The sequence below is a fragment of the Podarcis filfolensis genome (assembly GCF_964270895.1).
Source record: "Podarcis filfolensis genome assembly, chromosome: 2".
Classification (NCBI taxonomy): domain Eukaryota; kingdom Metazoa; phylum Chordata; class Lepidosauria; order Squamata; family Lacertidae; genus Podarcis; species Podarcis filfolensis.
The window spans coordinates 47,921,334-47,943,271 of record NC_139605.1 but is presented as its reverse complement, the minus strand read 5'-3'; the positions used below and the strand labels follow the sequence as shown (position 1 = coordinate 47,943,271).

Sequence of the window (21,938 nt, the reverse complement as noted above, 5' to 3'; positions counted from 1 at the left end):
CATTTACTCTATATGTCATTTTTTCTGCATTTGCTTTGTCCAGTTTGTGTGTGTTGAAAGTCTCGTGACAGCTGTGGTAGATATGTACCCAAAGGTTTTCCGGAGGGGATACAGACGAGAGCTGTTGATTCTCGCTCTTTCGATTGTATCATTCTTCCTTGGTCTAATCATGTTAACGGAGGTAAGATATATTTATTTGTATTTGGAATGGTGGGGAAGAAAATTGTTTCCATTCTTTTTTTAACTTAGGCTATGTTTGCACTAGTGGCTTGAAACACTAAGTGATATCTTTCCCCATGCTGAGTGAAACTTCGATCTGCGCACATGTCATCATGTGCACAGACGCAAAAGCCACCTGAATTAGAGCACAGTGGAGCCATGGCTTCCCTTTTCAAATCAGATGGAAGTTAGTTCCAAGCAAAAGAGCTACGGGACTAGCAGTGGGAGTGCGCTGGAACTGCAGTAAATAGCAACGGGAGCACAGCCTTAGAAATTCTAAGCAAAACTATTTGAGGATTGATAGACATCTGGAGCAACAAAATATTGATCAGATGTTGTTCTGTGACAAAATACAACATACTTGGAAAGATTAAAAAATCCTCAAAGGAACTGCAGAGTCGTATCTGGGGGGCATATGGGAACAAACATTATTGTATCATAGCGACAGGAGCCTTTTATTTCACACATCACCCTCACTATCTGATATATGGCAATTGAACATGGTCATCTGTTGCTTTTGGCTCTAAGGTATATTGTTAGTCTAGTTTGAAATAAAGAGCTGAGTGGCTTGGTGCTCTTGCAGCAATGCAGGGCTCTTCATATATAGGCTGGCAGCCTCACAGGAATTCCTAGAATGTCCACATGGTCACATGATTCCCTGTGGTCACTTGGAAACTGTAGGAAGTGCTGTGAGGAGAGATGCTGTGTTTGTAAAGAGCTCTGCTCCACTGCAAGTGTGCACGGTGTGTTTTAAAAATGTCACAGACACCTGTTTATAGTGTATAAGGTAAGAATAGCACACGTTGCCTTTCTCGCTGAGAATAGTCTCTGAAATTCTCACACTCCCTGGCCTCTTCCTAAACATCTGCTTCACCCCACACCATCTCTTAAGTTGCTGAAAATTAAAATAGTTGGTGGAATTCCCCTAATGAACCCCATCAGTGGAAGCCTTGTGCAAGGGCTACTGCTTATGCAATGAGGCTTTCCCCCCCCCTCCCTCCCCCAGCAAACTCCCTGAAATTGGCTCTGGGAGTGTTGGGAGAACCCCCAAAACAACACACAGTGGGAGGGGGATCATTCCATTGGGAAGCGGATATGCTTGCATACACAGAAAGCTTGCTATTGCGTGACTTTGAATTCAACCCTGCAAAATGGTCAGCGCACTACTATTTATTGTTCCAATCTGGCTGAACTGTTTCTTTCTTTCTTTTTAATTATTGTGCTGTTTTATAGATCTGCTCCTTTTAGGTTTTTTATTTGTGATTTTAAATGGCATCATATTTTATTGTATTTTTACAATACAGTGACCGTTGCATTGAAGGGTAGAATATATTTTATAATAATGGATGAATAAACAGGGTTTGGAGAAGCTAAGGCATATACTAAAGATGGAATTGCTTAGAGTAGGGAGTTGAGGGCAGACATTTTCTCTACAAGTTTGCAGGCTCTAGCATCAGTAGAGGTCCTTCCCTGCCTAACTAGTAAGATGTAAATAAACAAATGTATACATTTAAGATTCATTACATGCATTGACATTACCTGAGGCTGTTAGAAGAAAGCAGATCATTAATCACCATCTTGCAATATGTACATCTTTTCTGTACATATGACCAAGTAATTGTGCTATAAATATCTATTATCTACTCTTAATGACTAGTTTCCTACATAACGACATCCTGAATTTGTACTTCAGGATGTTAACATTTAAAACTGCACAGCATACTGTATTGGATATTATTAGTGGGCTAATTATTAATTTGGGAGACAATAGTATTTCACTAGAACAAAAAAAAACTGAGGTTGTTGAATGTCCATTTAAAATTGAATACCAAGCTTTCAAATCTTTGCCTTTCAATAATAATAAAAAAGAATAGAGAGGTGTATAACCATATAGGTGGGACACGGGTGGTGCTGTGGGTTAAACCACAGAGCCTAGGGCTTGCCGATCAGAAGGTCGGCAGTTCGAATCCCCATGACGGGGTGAGCTCCCGTTGCTCAGTCCCTGCTCCTGCCAACCTAGCAGTTCAAAAGCACGTCAAAGTGCAAGTAGATAAATAGGTACCACTCCAGCAGGAAGGTAAACGGTGTTTCCGTGTGCTGCTCTGGTTCGTCAGAAGTGGCTTAGTCATGCTGGCCACAAGACCCGGAAGCTGTACACCGGCTCCCTCGGCCAATAAAGCGAGATGAGCGCCACAACCCCAGAGTCGCCCACATCTGGACCTAAAGGTCAGGGGTCCCTTTACCTTTACTATAACCATATACATATGAGTTGATCTTCTGGTCAAAGTTCACTCTTACTGAAGGGAGACCACTGAGTCCCTTCTGCAAACAGGAGGACTGCTTCCCTTTGTAGAATAGACATTTTGCAACCACCCCAATATGTTTTGCATTTAGTTTCAATCTTTTGAGCACATTATTGCCCACACAAGCATAAGCACTCTGAAGTGTGCATCCACACAGCTAGTTTAGACCAAAGGCCTATCCAGTCCAGCACTGAGTCCACAGTGGCCAAAGAGTTGCCCAAGGGAAGCCAGGAAGGAGAGCAATAAAGCTCTCACCACTGTTGCTGTTTCCCATCAGTTGCCATATAGAAATACAATGCAGCTTTGTTGTCAATTTTCTCCTTCCTTTTCTATGTATTTTTCAAGCAAGTCCACCTTGTTTCCATGTACAGTTGTTACTCTTCTCAGAGTTTCAGAGTCAGGCTCAAACTCCTAGTTGGCTTCGTTTGGATTCAGGCTGGCAATCCTGCTTGAGGCTGGACTAAGCATCAAGGAATAAGCTATTTTTCATGGTGATTAACTCATTTTCCCCATTCTGTTGTATAGAATGGACCCATAGTATTCAATTGTTACTTCAGTACTTTCGTGCTTACCCAACCGTTTTTGATGGGCTGCAGGAAAAAGAGAAGCAAATTGTTCCAAATCCCAGCATGGTAGCTGCTGCTGTTTCTGCTGCGGGAAGAGTGCAATGTATGCTGTGAAATAGGCACTCCGCAGTATAAATCAAGTTGCAGTGTGCATCATGTGCCACCAAATGGCACTGTTGTGCAACATTCCATCATGTAAATAATTTCTTTAGAGCTCTTTCCAAAACGTTCCAAGGAGCATGGCGTAGGGTGCAGAAATTCACTCCTGTTCAAGAGGACTTGATTCCTTGGGAGCACTTGAAAGCAATACTGAAGAGGGTTTATGTGCAATGAATTTCAGTCTCAGTTTACCACTGCAAAGCCTGGATCTAGGCCAGCTCTCAAGACAGCCTCAATAATTAGCTGAGGAGATAAATGGCTAGTGTCCCATTCGATATTTCTGACTTGGGATGACTGTTGAAGATTAACTTTTGACTCGGTAGCTTTGTATTCCCAAGTCCCTCACCATATGCACTCATATGATAATATCTAAAGTTTCTTACTTGCTGTTATTATAAGAAAGATACTGGTGTCGGCGACACAATAGGACTAGCACATAGATTAAGATTTTGATCAGCTAAAGGAGCATAGATTACTCTGCCTCCATGTTCAGAGCCAGTATGCTTCTGAATACCAATTGCTGGAAACCACAGGAGAGGATAATGTTCTTGTTCTCGAGCATCTGTTGGCCACTGGGAGAACAGGATTATGGACTAGATGGCCAGTTGGCTGGATCCAGAAGGCTCTTCTTATGTTCTTACAAGTTACATTCATATCTTACCCTTTCATGAAAATGTTCCATGCACCCTGATAGATGCCATTAACCCAGAATACTGCCTGTGGTTTTGTACTTGCTCACGCAACACACAACTGAACAAATCTGAATATTCATATAATGTACTTCAGAGACTAAGAGTGTTTTCAATGATTAGCAACTTAAACCTGAATATATGCAGTTGGAAACACATCTCGAAAGAGCAATGCTTAGTGCCCTGTCATCATAAATTAAAGTATAAGACATCTTCGCCTGTCCCCCCCCCCCTTCCACTCCAGATGTTTACTATGTGTATGGAAATGTACACTGCTTATGGGCTGATACAGTGTAAGACTTTTTATGTAACAGATATTGCCTTAAAATTTCTGGGTGTTTAGGAGGAGAATTCATAATTCACGTGGAATCTCAACCTGCTGCCAAGGACAAATAGCATCACTATCAAGTGTATGCTCCAAAAATAAGCACAAGGTGTGAGGAAGAACTTCTTTAAGACAGGAGATTTTTGTCTCTCTCATTCTCCTTCTAATATGGACAAAGGGCCTGTTTCCAAAAAGCAATGTGGGAAGTTTCTTGGGTTGAATATTGTTACCCTTCTGGCAATACAATTCCTAAATAAAATAAAAGGAGGGAAGAACATAGTATAAAACACAGCAAAGCAAAAGATTGCCAAGGGACAAAACAAACACGTAGGGTTTTTTTAAAAAAAAAACCAACCATGGTTTTCTTCAATGGTATACTTTCTCAAGATCACAACAGGCATGGAGCGCTTTTAAAACTCTTTTATTTCCTGCTCCAGTCCTGAGGAAAGGAACCAGGGAGGAAATAATTAAATCCCTCCTCCGTTGAGAATGATCAGTCACACCTCAAACAGATGATGCTTGCTTTTAATGGTCCCATAAATACAAGTATGCATTTAACATTGCATCTCATTTGACCCTTAAACCTAAGCAAGCAGACTTATAATTTATGTCTCCTTCACCAACTTAGTGCACTCCAGGTGTTTTCAACTAAAACATCCACCACCCTTGGCCATTGGCTTTGCCACCTGGGACTGATAGTTGCTGTAGTCCAAAATATCAGCTGGTTTAGAAATTTCCCAAGTGGACGGAAACCTTATTTCAGCTGTAAAGTGTTATTCGCACTCAACTTTTCCTGTTTTTAACTGTTTATCTTCCAGGGTGGAATGTATGTTTTCCAGTTGTTTGATTCCTATGCAGCCAGTGGAATGTGTCTTCTTTTCGTTGCTATATTTGAATGTGTCTGCATTGGCTGGTTTTACGGTAAGTCAGCAATTCTTGCAACATTGGGGCTAATTCTGAAATCACATCATGCATTTTTAGAATGAGTCTTACCGTGTTTTCCATAGCCTACCTTGCCATACATCATCATGTGGATTTCAAGGATCAGTTCTTTTTCACAGTCTTGTTTTCATATTGCAAGTTGTATATATTTCCCCTTCTGGTGGATCCTTTTCACATGTGAATCTTCATTTCATAGTACCAGGAGAGTCAGTACAAGTTGTACTTTCTCTAATTATGCATCTAATATAACATATGAAAAGGAAGTTGTGAGTCTGAGATAAATCTGCTGCTCTTATGCCTGTAGCTTGTACATCTCATCTTCACAAGTCCTTTTTCTATGCTATGCTGGGAGCATTGCTAGAAAAAACACAGCTTGCACATTCTTCCTCTACTCCATTGTAATATGTGGAGTTGTGTTACGTGCCTTTCTCTGATGCCAAGGTTTATGTTAGTACTACATGTTGTTTGTTAATTGTGCAGTTAATTCAGCCAAACCATTTGGGTTTGTATCCAGCCGTGTCCCTTTGTTGACAGAAGGCTTTTTTATCCAGTGGGAGCTTCCAAGAGCAGAAACGGGAAGAGGTGACTTTAATTGATTCCCAGCGCCCTTCCCAAATCTACCGCAGAGGGTTGGGGCACCTTTGGGACAGCATGATTGGTGGTGAAGGGGTTGCAGAAGAAAGGAGGAATCTATGAAAATCAACTTACATTCCTTCTGTCAGCGGAGAGAAACCACTGGATACAACCATGAAACCAATGGAACCATACTTCTCTTCTTCAAGGATGGCAGAATGGCCACCTAGCAGAGTGTGGTGTTTTTACCTTCTTCTCCCTCTTAACGCTGAGGATACTAAAACTATTAGTGCTCAGCTGAAATTTCAATGAAACAACTCAGCTTTGGAACGTAAAGAATAATCATAAAAGGGTGAATTTTTTTTTTTTTAATCTTTCAGATTCCCTCTTTACCTTTGATAACTCTTTCAATTCTTTTTGTTTTGCTTTCGGAAAAAGGTATGCTAGACACTGTCTGTGGCAGTGACAGCATCAGATCTCTTCCTGGTGTCTATAAGCTCCAGCCACCGTTTTCTTTCCACCTCAGTGCTGCTGGATGACATACCATCATTCTGAGGGAGTTCTTGGGTAAATACTTGGCAGCCTCCATACTGGTTGCTATTTTTTCATCAAGTACAGTGGTACCTCGGGTTAAGTACTTAATTCATTCCGGAGGTCCGTTCTTAACCTGAAACTGTTCTTAACCTGAAGCACCACTTTAGCTAATGGGGCTTCCTGCTGCCGCCGCGCCGCCAGAGCACGATTTCTGTTCTCATCCTGAAGCAAAGTTCTTAACCTGAAGCACTATTTCTGGGTTAGCAGAGTCTGTAACCTGAAGCATATATAACCCGAGGTACCACTGTAGCTCTCTCAGAATGACATTATGTTATTCTATAACATCATTCCAGGGGTAAATAATTCTGGGGGAAATAACATGTCAACCAAAGATCTCCATCTGCTGGGAAGGTAGCTACTATATTATCTCTGCAGACCCCACTAGAGGTAAAGGAGGACTTCAATTTTTCAGCAGGCCCTCCAAAAAACGTTTCTTATATATGCTAGTTGTGAATGAGATTGTGAAAAGGGGGGGCAGATTTTCATCTTATTCCCACCAACTGCATTTACTTCGTGTTTTCAGGCTTTCCTTGCCAATGGCAGAGGCAAGGAATATTCTAAGAATGAAAGCATAAATTCTAATGAATCTACATCACTCCAGTAACATAAGCCCTGGTAACCTGTATTCATTTTCTATTAATTTTCATATTGGTTTTATTCAGGAAGCAATCGTTTTTATGACAACATTGAAGATATGATTGGGTACAGACCACTGGCATTATTTAAATGGTGTTGGATGTTACTCACTCCTGGCATTTGCGCTGTAAGTAATGAAAGTGTGATAAAATGGTAGAGCAATCTGTAAGGTCCTTGTCAGTACCTTTCCCCAAAGACTTTATGGAAATAATTTTGCAGAAATAGAGCATAATCATGGAGCCACACACATGTGTTTGAACAGGAAGTACACCTCCAAAATGCAAAATAGTTTAATTTCCTGGTATCAGTAAAAAAAAAGGCAACAATTCCTCATAAATTAAATAAAAAAGTGATTTTAAAACTTATTTAATTTTCAAGCAGATGTTGTTTATTTCGTTATTTTAAATTGTTTAGGTATTTCTTTGCTATTGGTTTTAGACTTCAGTAGCCCCTACTTTTTCTTTTCTTCCTCTTCCCCCACCCCCCTACAATATGATGAGGTATGACAACTTCTTTTTATGTGTTCCCACATTTCTGTTCCCACATCATAGTGGTTTCATGTGCACTCAAGGTGTCTATTATAAATTCATGTGTAGTTATTATTGGAGCAATTGTATGCTACTATGTTGTTACTTACTATGAAACTGAACTGAACTGTACACAAATTAAGGGCTGGAATCCAAAGGCTTATGTGTGGTCGTCCTCACACACCCTGGGGCTTTTGCGGAGGGGGGAGGTTCCCATTCTTGGTGCAATTTTTCAGGGGCCTTCAAAAGTAATATACAGTGTGATCCATTTGGGAGTGATACAGCTGGTGGGGCATGAGAGAATCATGACCCCCTCTTGTGTGTGCAGAAGTGCTTTCAAGCCACAAAACAGATCCCTTCCCATGAGTCTCTTCAGCACAGCTGTAACTTGCTGTCAAATTGGGGGGGGGGGGTGGCCAATTTCTATGGTCCTTAAATGAAGACTGAGATTAAATGTGAAAGGAAGTTCAGGTGGAAGGAAGGGAGGAAGGAAGCCAGCCTGCCTGCCAGCCTGCCTGCTACCTGTCTTGAAACCTGAATGTAGCAATTCAGTGAACCGGGGTGAATAAGTTTCCTAAATATCTATGTGTTGTTTACAAAAATGGATAAAATGCCCATCTCCATTTCAGGGAATCTTCATCTTTTTCCTGGTGAAATACAAGCCTTTGAAATACAACAACATTTATATATACCCAGACTGGGGTTATGGCATTGGGTGGATGATGGCTCTCTCCTCCATGGTTTGCATTCCTTTGTGGATCTGTATTCAATTGTGGAAGACAGAAGGAACTATCGGAGAGGTAAGGAATGCTTTCAGACTATTGTTGCTTGATAGAGTAGGTGAGCATATTGAGCTGAATGCTGCACATTTTGCTTACCATCAGGTATTCAGAAGTTATGAAATCTAAGCTGGTGTCTATGCATCCAGACCAGTTTCTGTGATGTAACTGTAGTCAACAATCCACGTATCCACTTTGGCTCTGATCCTGGGAAGTTTCATAGTAATAATTATGAAAAAGAAAACAACAGTGGGTTGCATTGTCACAGATGTTCAGTGACTAAAACATTAGAAATAACAATGGTAGGTTCAACTCTGCCCTGGTTTAGATGAGTGTATTTTGTCTTATTAACATAAGCTTTCCCCCCACCCCCCTGCATGCAATCAGAATTCTATCAATTCTTGGAAGAAAAAGTCCTAGAATATCTTGGAGATAAACTTATTTTATTAGGTGACTTTAACGGAGTAGTGAACCCAGGCATAGATAGAGCAGCAAAAAAACAAAAAAAGCAACGGGACAAGACAAACTCCCAACCTCATTTTTTCAGTTAATAGACCTCCTGAATCTGAATGATACCGGGAGGTTTAAACACCCAATAAGATAAAGAATTTACGCATTACTCGGATCCTCACAAGTCGGCTGGAAGAATACATGCAATTTGCGCCTCAAAAGATATTAGGTAATATTAAGAAAGTTGAAATCCACCCAAGAACAATCTCAGACCATAACCCAGTATGGATTAAGTTTAAAGGAGGGAAAGAAAAAACTAAAAGATGGCAGCTCAACGAGAATATATTGAATGATGAAAAGACAGCACAGAAGGCCAATCAAATTTTAGAACAATACTTTAATTTTAACTTAAATCAAGGGACAGATATAAAAATGGTCTGGGATGCGTGTAAAAGCAGTTATAAGAGGCTTCTTCATCCAACAAAGTGCTTACCAAAGGAAAATAAAGGAGAAGAAGAAAATGGATATATGTGAGGAAATCAGAGATAATGAAAAGAAATTATTTCAAAAACCAGAGGACAAAATAATAAAGCAAAATATAAAAATCCTACATACACAATTTTTGATGATTATAAATGAAGAAATAGAATGGAAGATCAAATGGTTAAAATATAGAAGCTTTGAATCTGCGAACAAACCAGGTAGACTTCTAGCCTGGGAACTGAAAAAGAAACAGGATGAAATTAAAATTTAAATAGATGAGACCTGGATTCAAGACCCGAAAGAAATTAGTAAGAGCGTCACTAATTTCTACAAAGAGTTATACAAAGAAGGACCAGAGAAAATTGAGAAAATAATTGAATACTTAAAACAAAAGTAATCTGCCGATAATTCCCAAGGAGAAAATCGCCACATTGAATTCGCCAGTAACCGCTATGGAGGTGCAACAAGCAATGCAAAGATCGAAAATCGGGAAAACACCGGGTCCGGACGGTATACCAGCTATTTATTATAAAAAATTAGAACAATCACTGTTTCTGTGGGAATGTTTAGGGATGCGGGGGAGGATATATTATCTAAGATATCCTGTCCCAACTTGTCTTCAAGTTCAACAAAATCAGCAGAGTTAACATTCCCCTTTTTTCTTTTAAACACACGCACAACAGATAGCTTGCTCAGACTCGTTAGAGTCTCTGTAAATATTTCCTGGTATTTTCCCCATTTAATCCCTCCTAAAATAAGATGCTACACAGTCTTCTGTAAAGTATAAAACGTTTACTCACAAGTAATCATCTGTTCACACAAAGGTTCCCAGAAGGCAGACTTAAAAGGTTAGAACATAGTTTAAATGTGGTGACTATCTCCTTATGGGAGAAAGCCCCCCTTTTCTTCTCTTGGCCTGGAGCCAAGGGTGCATCTTAGTAGAGCTGTTGTTAAGATGGCATTGATAGAGACAAGATGGTCACCAGCCTGTGATTCTGGTTCTTTCTACTTCAGGAGAGGCCATGCCCATTTCAAGTTACACATAGGAAGTTTCGTCTCAGTCCTGGAAAGCAGGAACTTCCGGCTGGAGGACTGAGACAACCTTCATGTCTACTCTAGCAATGTTGTGCTTGACTGTACCTGATTCTTACACCCCACAGTTTCTACCTATGAAAGATACAATGAATGACATTCTACAAAATGGAATACTACCGAGCTCATCGAAAGAAAGTTTCATTACCCTTATTCATAAACAAGGATCTGACCCTTTAAGCATGGCGAACTACAGACTTATTGCCCTGCTAAATAATGACTACAAGATATTTGCAGACATTACTACAAACAGGCTTAAAACAGTTATAAAAGAAATAATCCATAAAGATCAAACAGGTTTCCTCCCAGGGCGCCGTATGCAGACTAACCTCAGGTGTGTGATAAATGTCTTAGAATATCTTGATTATAAAATTGATAAAGCAGCTGCTATTATGTTGGTAGATGCTGAAAAGGCATTTGACCAGGATTCCTGGAAGTTTATGAAAAAACTAATTCAAGGAATTGGTGAAAATCTCTGTTAAGGAATAAATGTCATCTATTCTGAACAATCAGCTAAATTAATCATCAATGGTAAAATCACAGATGAATGCAAAATAAGTAAGGGGACCCGGCAAGGCTGCCTATTCTCTCCCTTAATATTTATTATGGTAATGGAGGTCCTAAATATCTGGATACAAGGAGACCAGCTGGTCAAAGGAATAACATTGGGAAATAAATCCTACAAACTCAAGGCCTTTGCTGATGACCTATTAATAATGACCAAAAACCCCAAAGAAAGTTTAATGAGCGTATTAGACTTGATTAAGAATTTTGGAGAAGTTGCTGGTTTTAAATTGAATACCACAAAAACAAAATTATTGGTCAAGAATATATCTTCACAGGAAAAAGAAGACCTAGAAAAAATAGCAGGCCTGAGGATATGTAACAAAGCAAAGTATTTAGGTATATGCTTTACCCCTAAAAACATAAATCTATTCCAGGACAATTATACAAAAGTATGGTCAGAGATAAAAAGAAACCTGAAGTTATCTGCCCCTCAGGTTGATTTTTTTGTTTGTTTCAAATGGTTCCGATACTGGGTGGAGCAGGCTGCCTCAAGAATTGGCAAAAAGACATTTCTAAATTTGTTTGGCAGGGGAAGAGACCTAAAGTTAAACATCAGATTTTAATTGATATAAAAGACAGAGGAGGCTTCTCCCTGCCCAGTCTTAAATTGTATTATGAGGCAGCCTGCTTCACCTGGTTGAAAGAATGGTGTACATTGCAGGATTTGGAACTATTGGATCTGGAGGGTTTTGACAACCGATGGGGTTGGCATGCATATTTGGCTTACGAGAAAGCTAAAATCCATAGAGGTTTTACAAATCATATTATTACGAAATCATTGTTTGTTGTGTGGGAGAAATATAAAAACTTGCTTGAACCCAAACTCTCCTGATGGAGGCCTGTGCAGTAAAGAGAAAAAATACCCAGGGAACGTGGCCATCATAAAAAGGAAGAAGATAATAAGTAAAAAGGAAGAAGATAATAAATTTAAGTTAAAAAGCTTTAGAGGAAATAAGCAAGAACTTTCTTAAAATGCAACATCAATGGTATATAACCCCTTGGAAGCTCTCTAAGATGTATAAAAGTGTACCAAGTAATTGTTGGAGGTGTAAAGAAAAGCCAGGTAATCTATATAATATGTGGTGGCAATGTAAAGAAATCAGGATATTCTGGGAGGATATTCATTCTGAATTGGAAAACGTGTTAAAAATATATTTCAACAAAAAACCAGAAGCCTACCTGTTGGGAATCACAGATGCAGATATCCCTAAAAAGGCAAAGGAAATTTTTCTATACGCCACAGTCGCAGCAAGAGTGCTCATTGCGACAAATTGGAAAAGTGATGAAGTCCCTTCTAGATTACAGTGGACTCAAAAAATGCTTGAATATGCGGAATTAGACTATCAGAAAGAATAAAAAATAAAAGGAAGTATTTATTTCAAAATGGGAAGTCTTTAAAATTTATTTGAAAAATAGTAATGACAGTTTAAACTCTGTAGCAGCATTTGAATAACTTCGGTAGGAGTTTCAAGTATGATGGAAAACCCATGATAAACATATGGCAGAGAACAACTCGTGAGAAATAGGAGTAAACGGGAGGTCAGGTCTACAGAAAAAAGACCATTTTTATGCCAAAGTATCATGAACACTATTCAATGTATTGTTTGCAGGCGAGGGCGGGGCTGGCGCGTGTCCCAGGGGTGTGGTGTGCCACCCGTAGGGGCATGGTGCCCAGTACGGGTGGGGGCAGCAGCGATGGCACCCGCCGGGATCGCACTGCCGGGGGCGGTGCGCTCCCCCCGCACGCCTCTTCCTTCGCCAGTGCTTGGAAGAGTCCTTAGAGCCAGATAGAGAGGACTGGAGGTTCCAAGCCCCTGATCTGGATGGAGTGTGCTTGTGACCAGGTCACAGAAATGGCTAATGCCTTCCATTTTCTTCATTCCCTGCCCCCAGAGATTTAGAAAGTTGATTGTGGCCAGCCCAGACCTGAAGATGAGAGGAAAATGTGGAGCAGGTGCATATGCTGCTACTGTAAATGACTGCGATGCCAAACTGAAAGGTGATGGCAACATTTCAGCCATCACAGAAAAAGAGACGCACTTCTGAAAGAACTTTCTTCTTCTGTTGTTGTTGGTTTTTTTGTATAAATAAATAAGTAAATAAATAAATTAAATACTTCACTTAATTATAGAGGCCAGCTTGTTTTGCACAACTTTATTAACAAGTTAATTTTAAAGTGAACTTGTATACTTGTTTAAAAGTGATTTTTTTAATTATTATATAAGTAACGATTATAAATAAATATAAATATATATATATATAAAATGAAATAGAATTGTTAGTGATGCCTTGTAATATGGTGATTTCAGTAAGTGTTTTATAGATCCTAGAAGGACCTGTATAATGTGTTGTAAAACTTTTATACTTTTGGTTTTTTTAAAAAAAGAAAAAAGGTATGGTGTTGTATAGCTATACACATTCTAATTTGTGAGCATCTCAGACCATTTCAGCTTCTACTGTATGTATATAAAGGGGATTACAATGTCCTCCTATTAATATCTAAGGGAATTGTCTTTGGATGTGTAGCTCTGTTTCTGAATTTGGGCCCAGTCCAGTGAATGAGTTTGCCAAATGTCACTAGACTCAAACCCTGGCAGTCCTTCCATCAGGGTGGGCAACCTTTTTAAAGTTCAGGCCCGTATTTCCTTGGAAGAAGGTGAATGGGAACTGCATACTGGCAATGGGCAAAGCCAACATCAAAAGTGGGCAGGTAGACCCTTTTTCTTTCATTCACACAGATATGCAAGCATGTACCTGACTCATCCTCAATTCATTCTTATTCTCTGTTTTTCACATACGCACCTCACTAGCTCAGTTCCCAGCACTTACCTTCATCCTCCACCACTGCCCCCAATATCTTCATGTTATCTATGCCTTGTGATTTCCCCAGTTCTGTTGTGCCACAAGTTGCCACTGCAACTGTCAGCTGTCAGAAACATGCATGAACCAGCAAGTTTTTGGTGGCCAGTGTGGTTCTGAAAGGCACTCCATTGCATGTGGATATGTGAGTGTCATTCTGAAGTGTGTGCTACCCATTGAATTATGTGGTTGGGTCACATACCTGCCTGCTGCCTCTTTCTCCCATCAACTTTTCTGTTTCTCTTCATTATGGGGGTATAAAACGGTAAAAACACAGTGGGGACATCAGTGTCCAAACAGAGGGAGGCAAATGCTACCCACCAGCCACCCTCCTCTACCTTTTGCTTTTCTACTGAATGAAGTGACAAAAAAACAACAACCTGAATTGCCCATGTTTAACTCTGGCATTTTGCAAACATGCTGTCACAGGTTTGAAGGCAAAGGGTTGTATTCTAAGTAGTGCTGAGCAGTGCTTTGTGCAAGCAGAATGACTTCCGCTTATGAAACAGGACTTTTCATTTTTTTTTGCACTCTCCTCCTGCTGTGCCCACTCCAAAATCTGTTTGGGCGATTCTCTCAATCATCCAGAGCAAATTTGGGGATGCTGCAGACCACACAATGGAAGAAGAGAGTAGGAAGACGTCCTGATGCACAAGTAGAAGTCATTCCAGTTGCACATTTATTTATTGAATACCACCCAATGCCTTTGTGAACAATTCTCTGGATCTGATTCCTACCTTGCCCATTCGACGCAGCCCAAATAACTGACTGGCTGGATGAAAAAGCTAGACTTTGGACCTGCATGTCTTGAACAGCAGCTGCCACACCTCATGGAAGTCATCTTTGAAGCTTGCAGAGGTTTCAAAAGCAGCTTCTAATATATCATGGGGTCTTCTGTTCCAAGAAAAGAAGTTAATTTATTTCTAAACATGAGACAGCTCTTGGCCACTCTTGTAGATGTCCAGACTTAGTGGATCATGTCTTTGACTTGTAAAGCAGGGAAGGCAACACTTCCTCATTTTGGAGCAAAATGGGAAAACTACATCTCAATATCTTGCTTCCCCTGACCTGCTAACGACATTTGTAGAAGTTATTTTTTACTGAACTCACTTTAAAAATTATTTTTATATATAAAAGAGCTATTAATATAGCTGTGACCTTAATAGAGTTTGAATTCACAGGTGCTGTGTCACAGGATTTAAAAAACATTTTATCTCTCTTTGCTTGACCCCAGTGACTGCATAAAATGTCTCACCATTTGGATATTTACATGTCTTCACAGCGAAATGTGTATGAATTTGTGCATGATATTCTGCATGTGACATTGAAAGTGAGGTATAATTGGACAGCAGGAGATGATGGAGTCAGGCTTTGGTATCCATAAGGACTTTTTAAAAGCTACTGAAAGTAAGCAGATGTTCTTAAAAACATTGATGAATGTGATAGGGACAATACAAAACATTTATATGACATTTTAATATATCACTGTACTCCTTGTTGTTATATCTATAATAGCTGCCACCTGGGCCCACTATTCATAATTACTAAAAATAGATTAGAATCTCAAATCCATCCATAAGCATGCATGCCTTAAATGCTTTATGGAAAAATGCACCCAGCTACCAGTCAATCAGCATGATTGTGGGTCTAACAGGGCAAGTAAATTAAAACCATTGTTATGATAAGTAAGCTATATTGACACATTCCGAGTACTCCTGGACAGGTATCCATGATAACATAAATCTTCCACCACAGGCAGAATGCCTTTGTCTTAAGTATTTCTGAAACTAATACACATTTCAGCATAGAATACGTATGTAGCCTGTTTTACAAATGGGAAATATAGGTAATGTGATTTTAACTTGCACCTGAATACAAATAAAATGGACTTAGAATTCAGGAGTGAATGTTGTACAAAGTTGAGAGTCATCAATTATGTTGTTTAATGGACTGGCCAATCCATAGGGTCTCTCAGCTGGGCTACTAGACTCAAAGTAGCTTTTTGCAGTGAATTTACTTCAATATTTATGGCACATTCCACCATGCATATCTGTATACTGTATAGCTAAAGCACCAGTTTTCATACTATTTCTGGTAACAACCTTAAAATAGCATGCCACTATAAAGAACAACCATAATGTGTATTACTTTACGAGAAACAAGTTCTTCAGAAGTGCATAATGGGGAGCAACACAGAGACCAAAACCCATCTACTTTTAGGCTATAATCCTATATATATTTCTGAGAGTAAGTTTCATTGAACTCAGTGATCCATATTCAAAGATGCTGTATGTCATCCATCTCACCTGTCAACCTTATTGAACTAATTATAACTAGTGGTTCAAATAACCCCTTAACTGCACCTTTGCAGTTTCATTTCTTCCTTCCATAGGTGTTATAGGTTCAGAAAAAAATGAGAAGGAAAACCATATACTTTATTTGCTCTTCTTGAATCTCCTGACCATAATAATGAGTAGCAAATCATTATTATTGGTATTTTTTATTATTTACACCGTGTGTGACGGGGAAACTGTTGAATCACTTTCACATATAATGTTCAACTGTCCCCTACATAGCATAGCCAGGGCTAAATTCCTGGGCCCTGCTTTACTGCGCTTGGTTGGCAGGCCTGTTGAGTCACACGCCGCACTGCTTTTGCAGGATACAGATCCTTCTGTAACTCTGCAGGTGGCGAGATTTCTGAATGCGGTTATCTCACACTCAAAAACCACCAAAAAACAACAACAACATCAAAACTAATTGGACTGTTACGTTGAGAGTGCACGTCGGAGTTCGTCTTTAGTTTTCCTTTTCTGTGTTCCATCCCTTGGAGCTCTCCTGGCCCCAAGCCGTCACTTGGCTCTGCTCAATGACCCACCCTTGCATCGTGGTGTTCACCTTCTGTTGTCGGATATATCTGTTTTTATGTCCCTGTGTTTTTATGTTTGTACATATTTTATGGGCTAATAGCCGTAAATAAAAAATAAAATAAAATATTATTTACACATTTTTGTTGGACAACTATCCACTGCTTAAATCAATGCACTGACCTTTTCAAGTTCTAGAATTAATAAGTATGAGTCAAAAGAAAATCAAGCTGTTAATTTGGAAGGTGACTATTCTGCATTTCTGAACTTATTTTATTCACTGCCTTAGTTTGCATTTAACACTCAGTCAAATCATGGTTTAGTGTGGATAAGCAAGTGTATGGCTTTTTGGAGGAGATCATGGCTATTTTGGTCCTCCCAAATTGTTTTGCTGATGCACTGCAACCTAACCTGGCCTCATGGTTTAGCTCTCTCCAGACAAACCATGAGATGTAACCAATGTTTGACCTATTGTTTGCAGCGTGTGGTTTGTCTGGAAGAGGTAAAACATGAACCTGGATTTAAGCAACATGCTAAACCAAACCACGGCTTAGTTCAGTGCAGCAGCAAAACAACCAAAGAGGAGCAAAGTGATTGTGGTCTCTTCTCTGGGAGTCCACACATTTGCTCAAATGCCCTGCAAACACAGGGATGGTCTTCAAGTGAATTTCTGAGAAATATATCTCTGTGATTTGTAAGTATTGGATGCCTACAATAAATAGTTTTAAGTGATCATCTTCACCGGAACTGTTCACATATAAGAATTTCCCAAAGTTTGCAATGATATGTTTCAATGCTTGTGTTTATTACTGCCACATCAGCCAGCCATAGTCCAAATAATTTGAGGTAGTCCCAACACTCATTTAAATTAAAGCATCTTTCAGCCAAAACCCTATATAGAGGTAACTCCCACTCCCAAATAGGTGTGGATGGGAGAAGATGGTTCATGGATATAGAATGTTACATGTGGAATGTTTTCATCCAACCATCCCAACAGGTATGATTCATGGAATATGATTCCTACTCTGCTGCTATGAACTACTTCACTAATAGCTTTATACACATACATGTGGTTTGGCATGGTCTAAAGCAGTGTTTCTAATTTGCTGTGCTTGTAAATGTGCACATTTAATACTTGACCCATTTAACACTTGTGCTTTTATTTTTTATTTTGGGGAAGGGTTGAAATTCCTGACTAGTTCTGTTGTTATTTTTTTCCTGGAAAAGAATATGAAGATAAACAACAATGATATTGTGATTATTTCTTTTGATATGCAGCAGTAAACAATAATGCCCTTTTCTGAAGTATATATGCAGTATTATTCATAAGTAAAGAAGAGCCCAGATTTATGTACTGTTTTACACAAGGAATGTTTTTATTTGGTATTCAAGGAAGCACAACATTTTGTCTGCTTACTCCTTTTTAAAAAATTAAAGAAAATGGGTAAACATACTGTGCTTGGCGCATTGTACTTTGTTTATGTTGTTGTTGTTTAGTCGTGTCCGACTCTTCGTGACCCCATGGACCAGAGCACGCCAGGCACTCCTGTCTTCCACTGCCTCCCGCAGTTTGGTCAGACTCATGTTGGTAGCTTCGAGAACACTGTCCAACCATTGTTTATGTTACTATAACTATATAACACGAGTGGGGAACCTTTGGGAGCTAGAGGGCCACCCACCTGTCAATCATTTCATGTCATGATGGTGTCAGGTGACTGATAGATGAGTGGATCTGCCCTCCTGTCAAAGTTGACCCATGTGTGTGGGGGGACACTCTGTTTTGCAGCAACCAGAAGGACTGAAATTTCCATGCACAAGCTGGTGGGTATATTAGCACAGCCTTTACAATTATATTTGAACAAATTCAAACTGAGGAGTCCCATATTACAGACAAGTATGCAAGCATTCACTACCATAGCATATAAAGCAATGACATACCAAGGCCAACTATTATTGGCACTAATGTGCAGTTGCTGGTCCAGAATCTGGTTCTGACAGAGATGGTTTAGTCATCTATTCTATCAGCACCAACTGGTTTCTTACACTGGCACCAATGAGAACTTCTATTGAAATGCAAATAGCAGCTGCTAAGGGGGGATCTTTTGGCACGGAAAGAGCTGTCCCTGCCTGCTCTTATGGTTCTGAACTTGTTCAAGCTTCCATGCAGCTGCTATTTACATAACAAAAAAATGTGTACTTATAGAATCCAATTTGGAGCAGGCATTGGCCACAGTACTTGGGTGTAATTGCTCAGGGCAGCTTAACATGATCAACTTCTTCCTCAAGAGGTGTCGACAGCAAATGACTCATGAGCTTGTATTGTGCTGCGTCCGTGGCAGTTCCCCCCCTAAACATTAATCTAAGTAACACACGGCTTTGTAATGAGGAGTGAATGTTCTTGTTAATCCATCTTTTATTTTAATAATAAAAGAAAGCTCCACTGTTCTCTTATGATGCTCATAGATGAATCACTTTTTACTGTGTTCCGCCAGCGGGTGAGTAGCATGCAAGGAAGGCAGAGTTAGAGGCAAGCCATGCTCAAAAGAGCAGGCTACAAATATTCACACAGACACCCCCAAGGGGCAGCTCTAACTTGGGCTCTCGCTGTTGATGTGGGCTTTAGTTCTGCTCTCTAGTCACTCACTCACCACCATCATGAATCCTGGCACTTCACTGAGTCATAAAGAAGGCACGCACAGGCAGAAGGAAGAATATGAAAGATCATGGGATGGCAGCCAAACCAACGTGAATGGCTATGCATGCTATGGAATAACCTGGCTGTGATGCCAGCTAGAATACACAAAGTTTAGTGGGAGTTACTTCTGAGTAAATCGGTATAGGATTTGGGCTGAAAGATGCTTTCATTTAAACAAGTGCGGGGACAAAACCACCAAGTGTAGATGGCACATCCAGTGAGGTTTAGCATACAGTTTTGGTTGCCTCACCTAAAACGGGATATTTTTGAGCTGGAAAAGGTTTAGAAAAGGACAGCCAGGGTGAGCCAAGGGATGCAGCAACTCCCCAATAAGGAAAGTTTACAACATTTGGAGTTTTTCAGATTAGAGAATAGGTGAGTAGGAGGTGGCATGAGAGAAGTGTCTAAAATTATACACAACTTGAAGAAAGTGGTTTGAGAAAAGTGTTTCCCTCTATATCATCACATTAGGACATCCAACGCTGAAAGAGTCAGGACAGATGAAGAAGGTACTAAAGCTAAACTATGGATTTGCTCCTCCAGGAGGCAGTATTGGCCACCAACTTTTAAAGTGGATTAGACAATTTCATGGATCTATGATCAATCAAATGAAATGTAGGCAACACAAAAATGTACTGCCACCCCTGAGCACATGCGAGCACCCCTTATCGCTAGATGCACTCGCTTTAATACAGGCCTTGATTGACCACTCTGGCTCCCTGTCCACTAGTTGAAGAATAGATGCTATGAATAAAGAAGTTGGTGACCTTGCCATAAACCTCCCTCTTCGCATTGTACTGATAATTCAAACGGTAGCTAATATCAAGATCATGTATTGATAATAATATATCAACAAGTATATAGTATAGTATAGTATAGTATAGTATAGTATAGTATAGTATAGTATAGCATAGCATAGCATAGCATAGTATAGTCCTGCCCTTCTAAAGGAGCTATGGGCAGTAAAAAGTCCCTTGCATTATCCTGCTTTTTTCAGATTACAGTGGTACCTCAGGTTAAGTACTTAATTCATTCCAGAGGTCCGTTCTTAACCTGAAACTGTTCTTAACCTGAAGCACCACTTTATCTAATGGGACCTTCTGCTGCTGCCGCGCTGCCGGAGCACGATTTCTGTTCTCATCCTGAAGCAAAGTTCTTAACCTGAAGCACTATTTCTGGGTTAGTGGAGTCTGTAACCTGAAGCGTATGTAACCTGAAGCGTATGTAACCCGAGGTACCACTGTACTGCACCGGTCTGTATCCTTTTCTCTTTCATATGGACATCCAAACAGCTACCCTTGCTCTAGGCTGCTCAGTATTTATCACTATAAAAACTGATAATATACTAATTTTGTACCATCTGGTTAGCTCTGGGAAATACTGTGATGGAGAAAGAGCAATAACTAACTACTGGCCATATTCTGTTCAAGTGAAATGTCTTTGTGCCATCATAACTATTTTCCACAGCTGTTTTTCTCAGGGTCAGTCAGAAGTCAAGTCCATAACCATGACTTGCCATGTGGTGTATTATCCCAGAGCAAAACACAGCAGTTCAGCTAATTGGGTTTCAAGCCCTCCCCCTTCTCTTTGGCTTTGATTTGAGATAGACTCTGCACCCTGCCGTTGAAAGGCGTGCTTTCTGTATCATTAGGTGGCAGCAAATGCCAGCAGAAAATAATTTGTTCCACCCTGGAGCAAATGAGTAGGGCCGCTGGGAGAAGGAGCTTTCATTTAGTTCAGGCTCTAACGCACGGACCTGCAATTCACTTTTTCCTCAAGACAGAAAGTGGTGAAAAGGAGACGGTGTCAGCATTTGCAAGGAAGTAATGTAGACATCAGACTGAATCTTGCTACCTCGTTGACAAACATTTTCAGAGCTGCAGCTGTAGTGGCATACAAATTCATTCTTACAAGTGTAAGGGGAGCACTCGACACACTTCTGAAAGGGGAAAGGGGGAAACAGGGTAGAAGGGATCTCCGAGTCCCAGGGTGGGAGGCTAGGGGAAGAAGTTCCCAGGTGAGAACTGGGATGGTCTACTTTTCTGTATATGGATGAAGGATATGAAACAATTGTGACAGAGGGTTTTTATATCTATTTCTTGTTCTTGTTTTTGCTCCTCTTTCTCTTTCTCTTTTTAGATTAGTTTGGTTTTTATTTGTATCTTATGTTGAAAACTTTCAATAAAAATATTTTTTAAATGAAAGGGAAAAGATAAACATATCCACACTCCTGTCTGTCCTGGTAAAATGGTGAGCTATTTGAATACCTTGCAGTTTGCTTCTTTAACAGCACAACAGCACAGAAGTAAGAACCACTGAGTATAGGATTACAGCCGTGCTGTTTAAGAACTACCAAAGGACATCCCTAGTTGAAACTGCATATAGATAGCAATGGCACCTGTGTGGTCATGACACCATGATGTGGCATTCCCTTCTATTATTTGTGTTACGGGTTGTATTTTTGTTCCTTTGTTTGGGGTTATTTTTACACCTTTGATATACATCCCCTCCAACTTTTCTCTGATGAAAAGAGGGATGCCCAAAGGGAAAGCAGGGCAGTCTGGGATCAAATCAGAAACCTAACTCTGGGAAAATCAGAGAGCCTGCATGCTG

The 21,938-nt window shown here is 40.0% G+C and overlaps 1 protein-coding gene and 1 long non-coding RNA gene across 2 annotated transcripts in view; one reads left to right on the top strand and one right to left on the bottom strand.

Annotated features, from left to right (window-relative positions):
• SLC6A11 (solute carrier family 6 member 11) overlaps nt 1–16,270 on the top strand; it is a 96,737-nt gene extending 80,467 nt beyond the window's left edge. The window contains exons 11-15 of the mRNA XM_083603403.1: nt 44–181; nt 5,080–5,182; nt 7,033–7,133; nt 8,163–8,333; nt 12,798–16,270. Of these exons, the coding sequence (XP_083459529.1) occupies nt 44–181; nt 5,080–5,182; nt 7,033–7,133; nt 8,163–8,333; nt 12,798–12,950 (666 nt within the window). The 3' untranslated portion in view covers nt 12,951–16,270. The remainder of the gene's footprint in view (nt 1–43; nt 182–5,079; nt 5,183–7,032; nt 7,134–8,162; nt 8,334–12,797) is intronic.
• Nucleotides 16,271–16,757: 487 nt separating this feature from the next.
• LOC310754380 lies at nt 16,758–19,058 on the bottom strand. Its single transcript, XR_014543781.1, has 2 exons — nt 18,243–19,058; nt 16,758–18,102 (listed from the first exon to the last, which is right to left on the bottom strand). It is a non-coding gene; the product is annotated as an uncharacterized lncRNA (long non-coding RNA).
• Between the last annotated feature and the right edge of the window lie 2,880 nt (nt 19,059–21,938).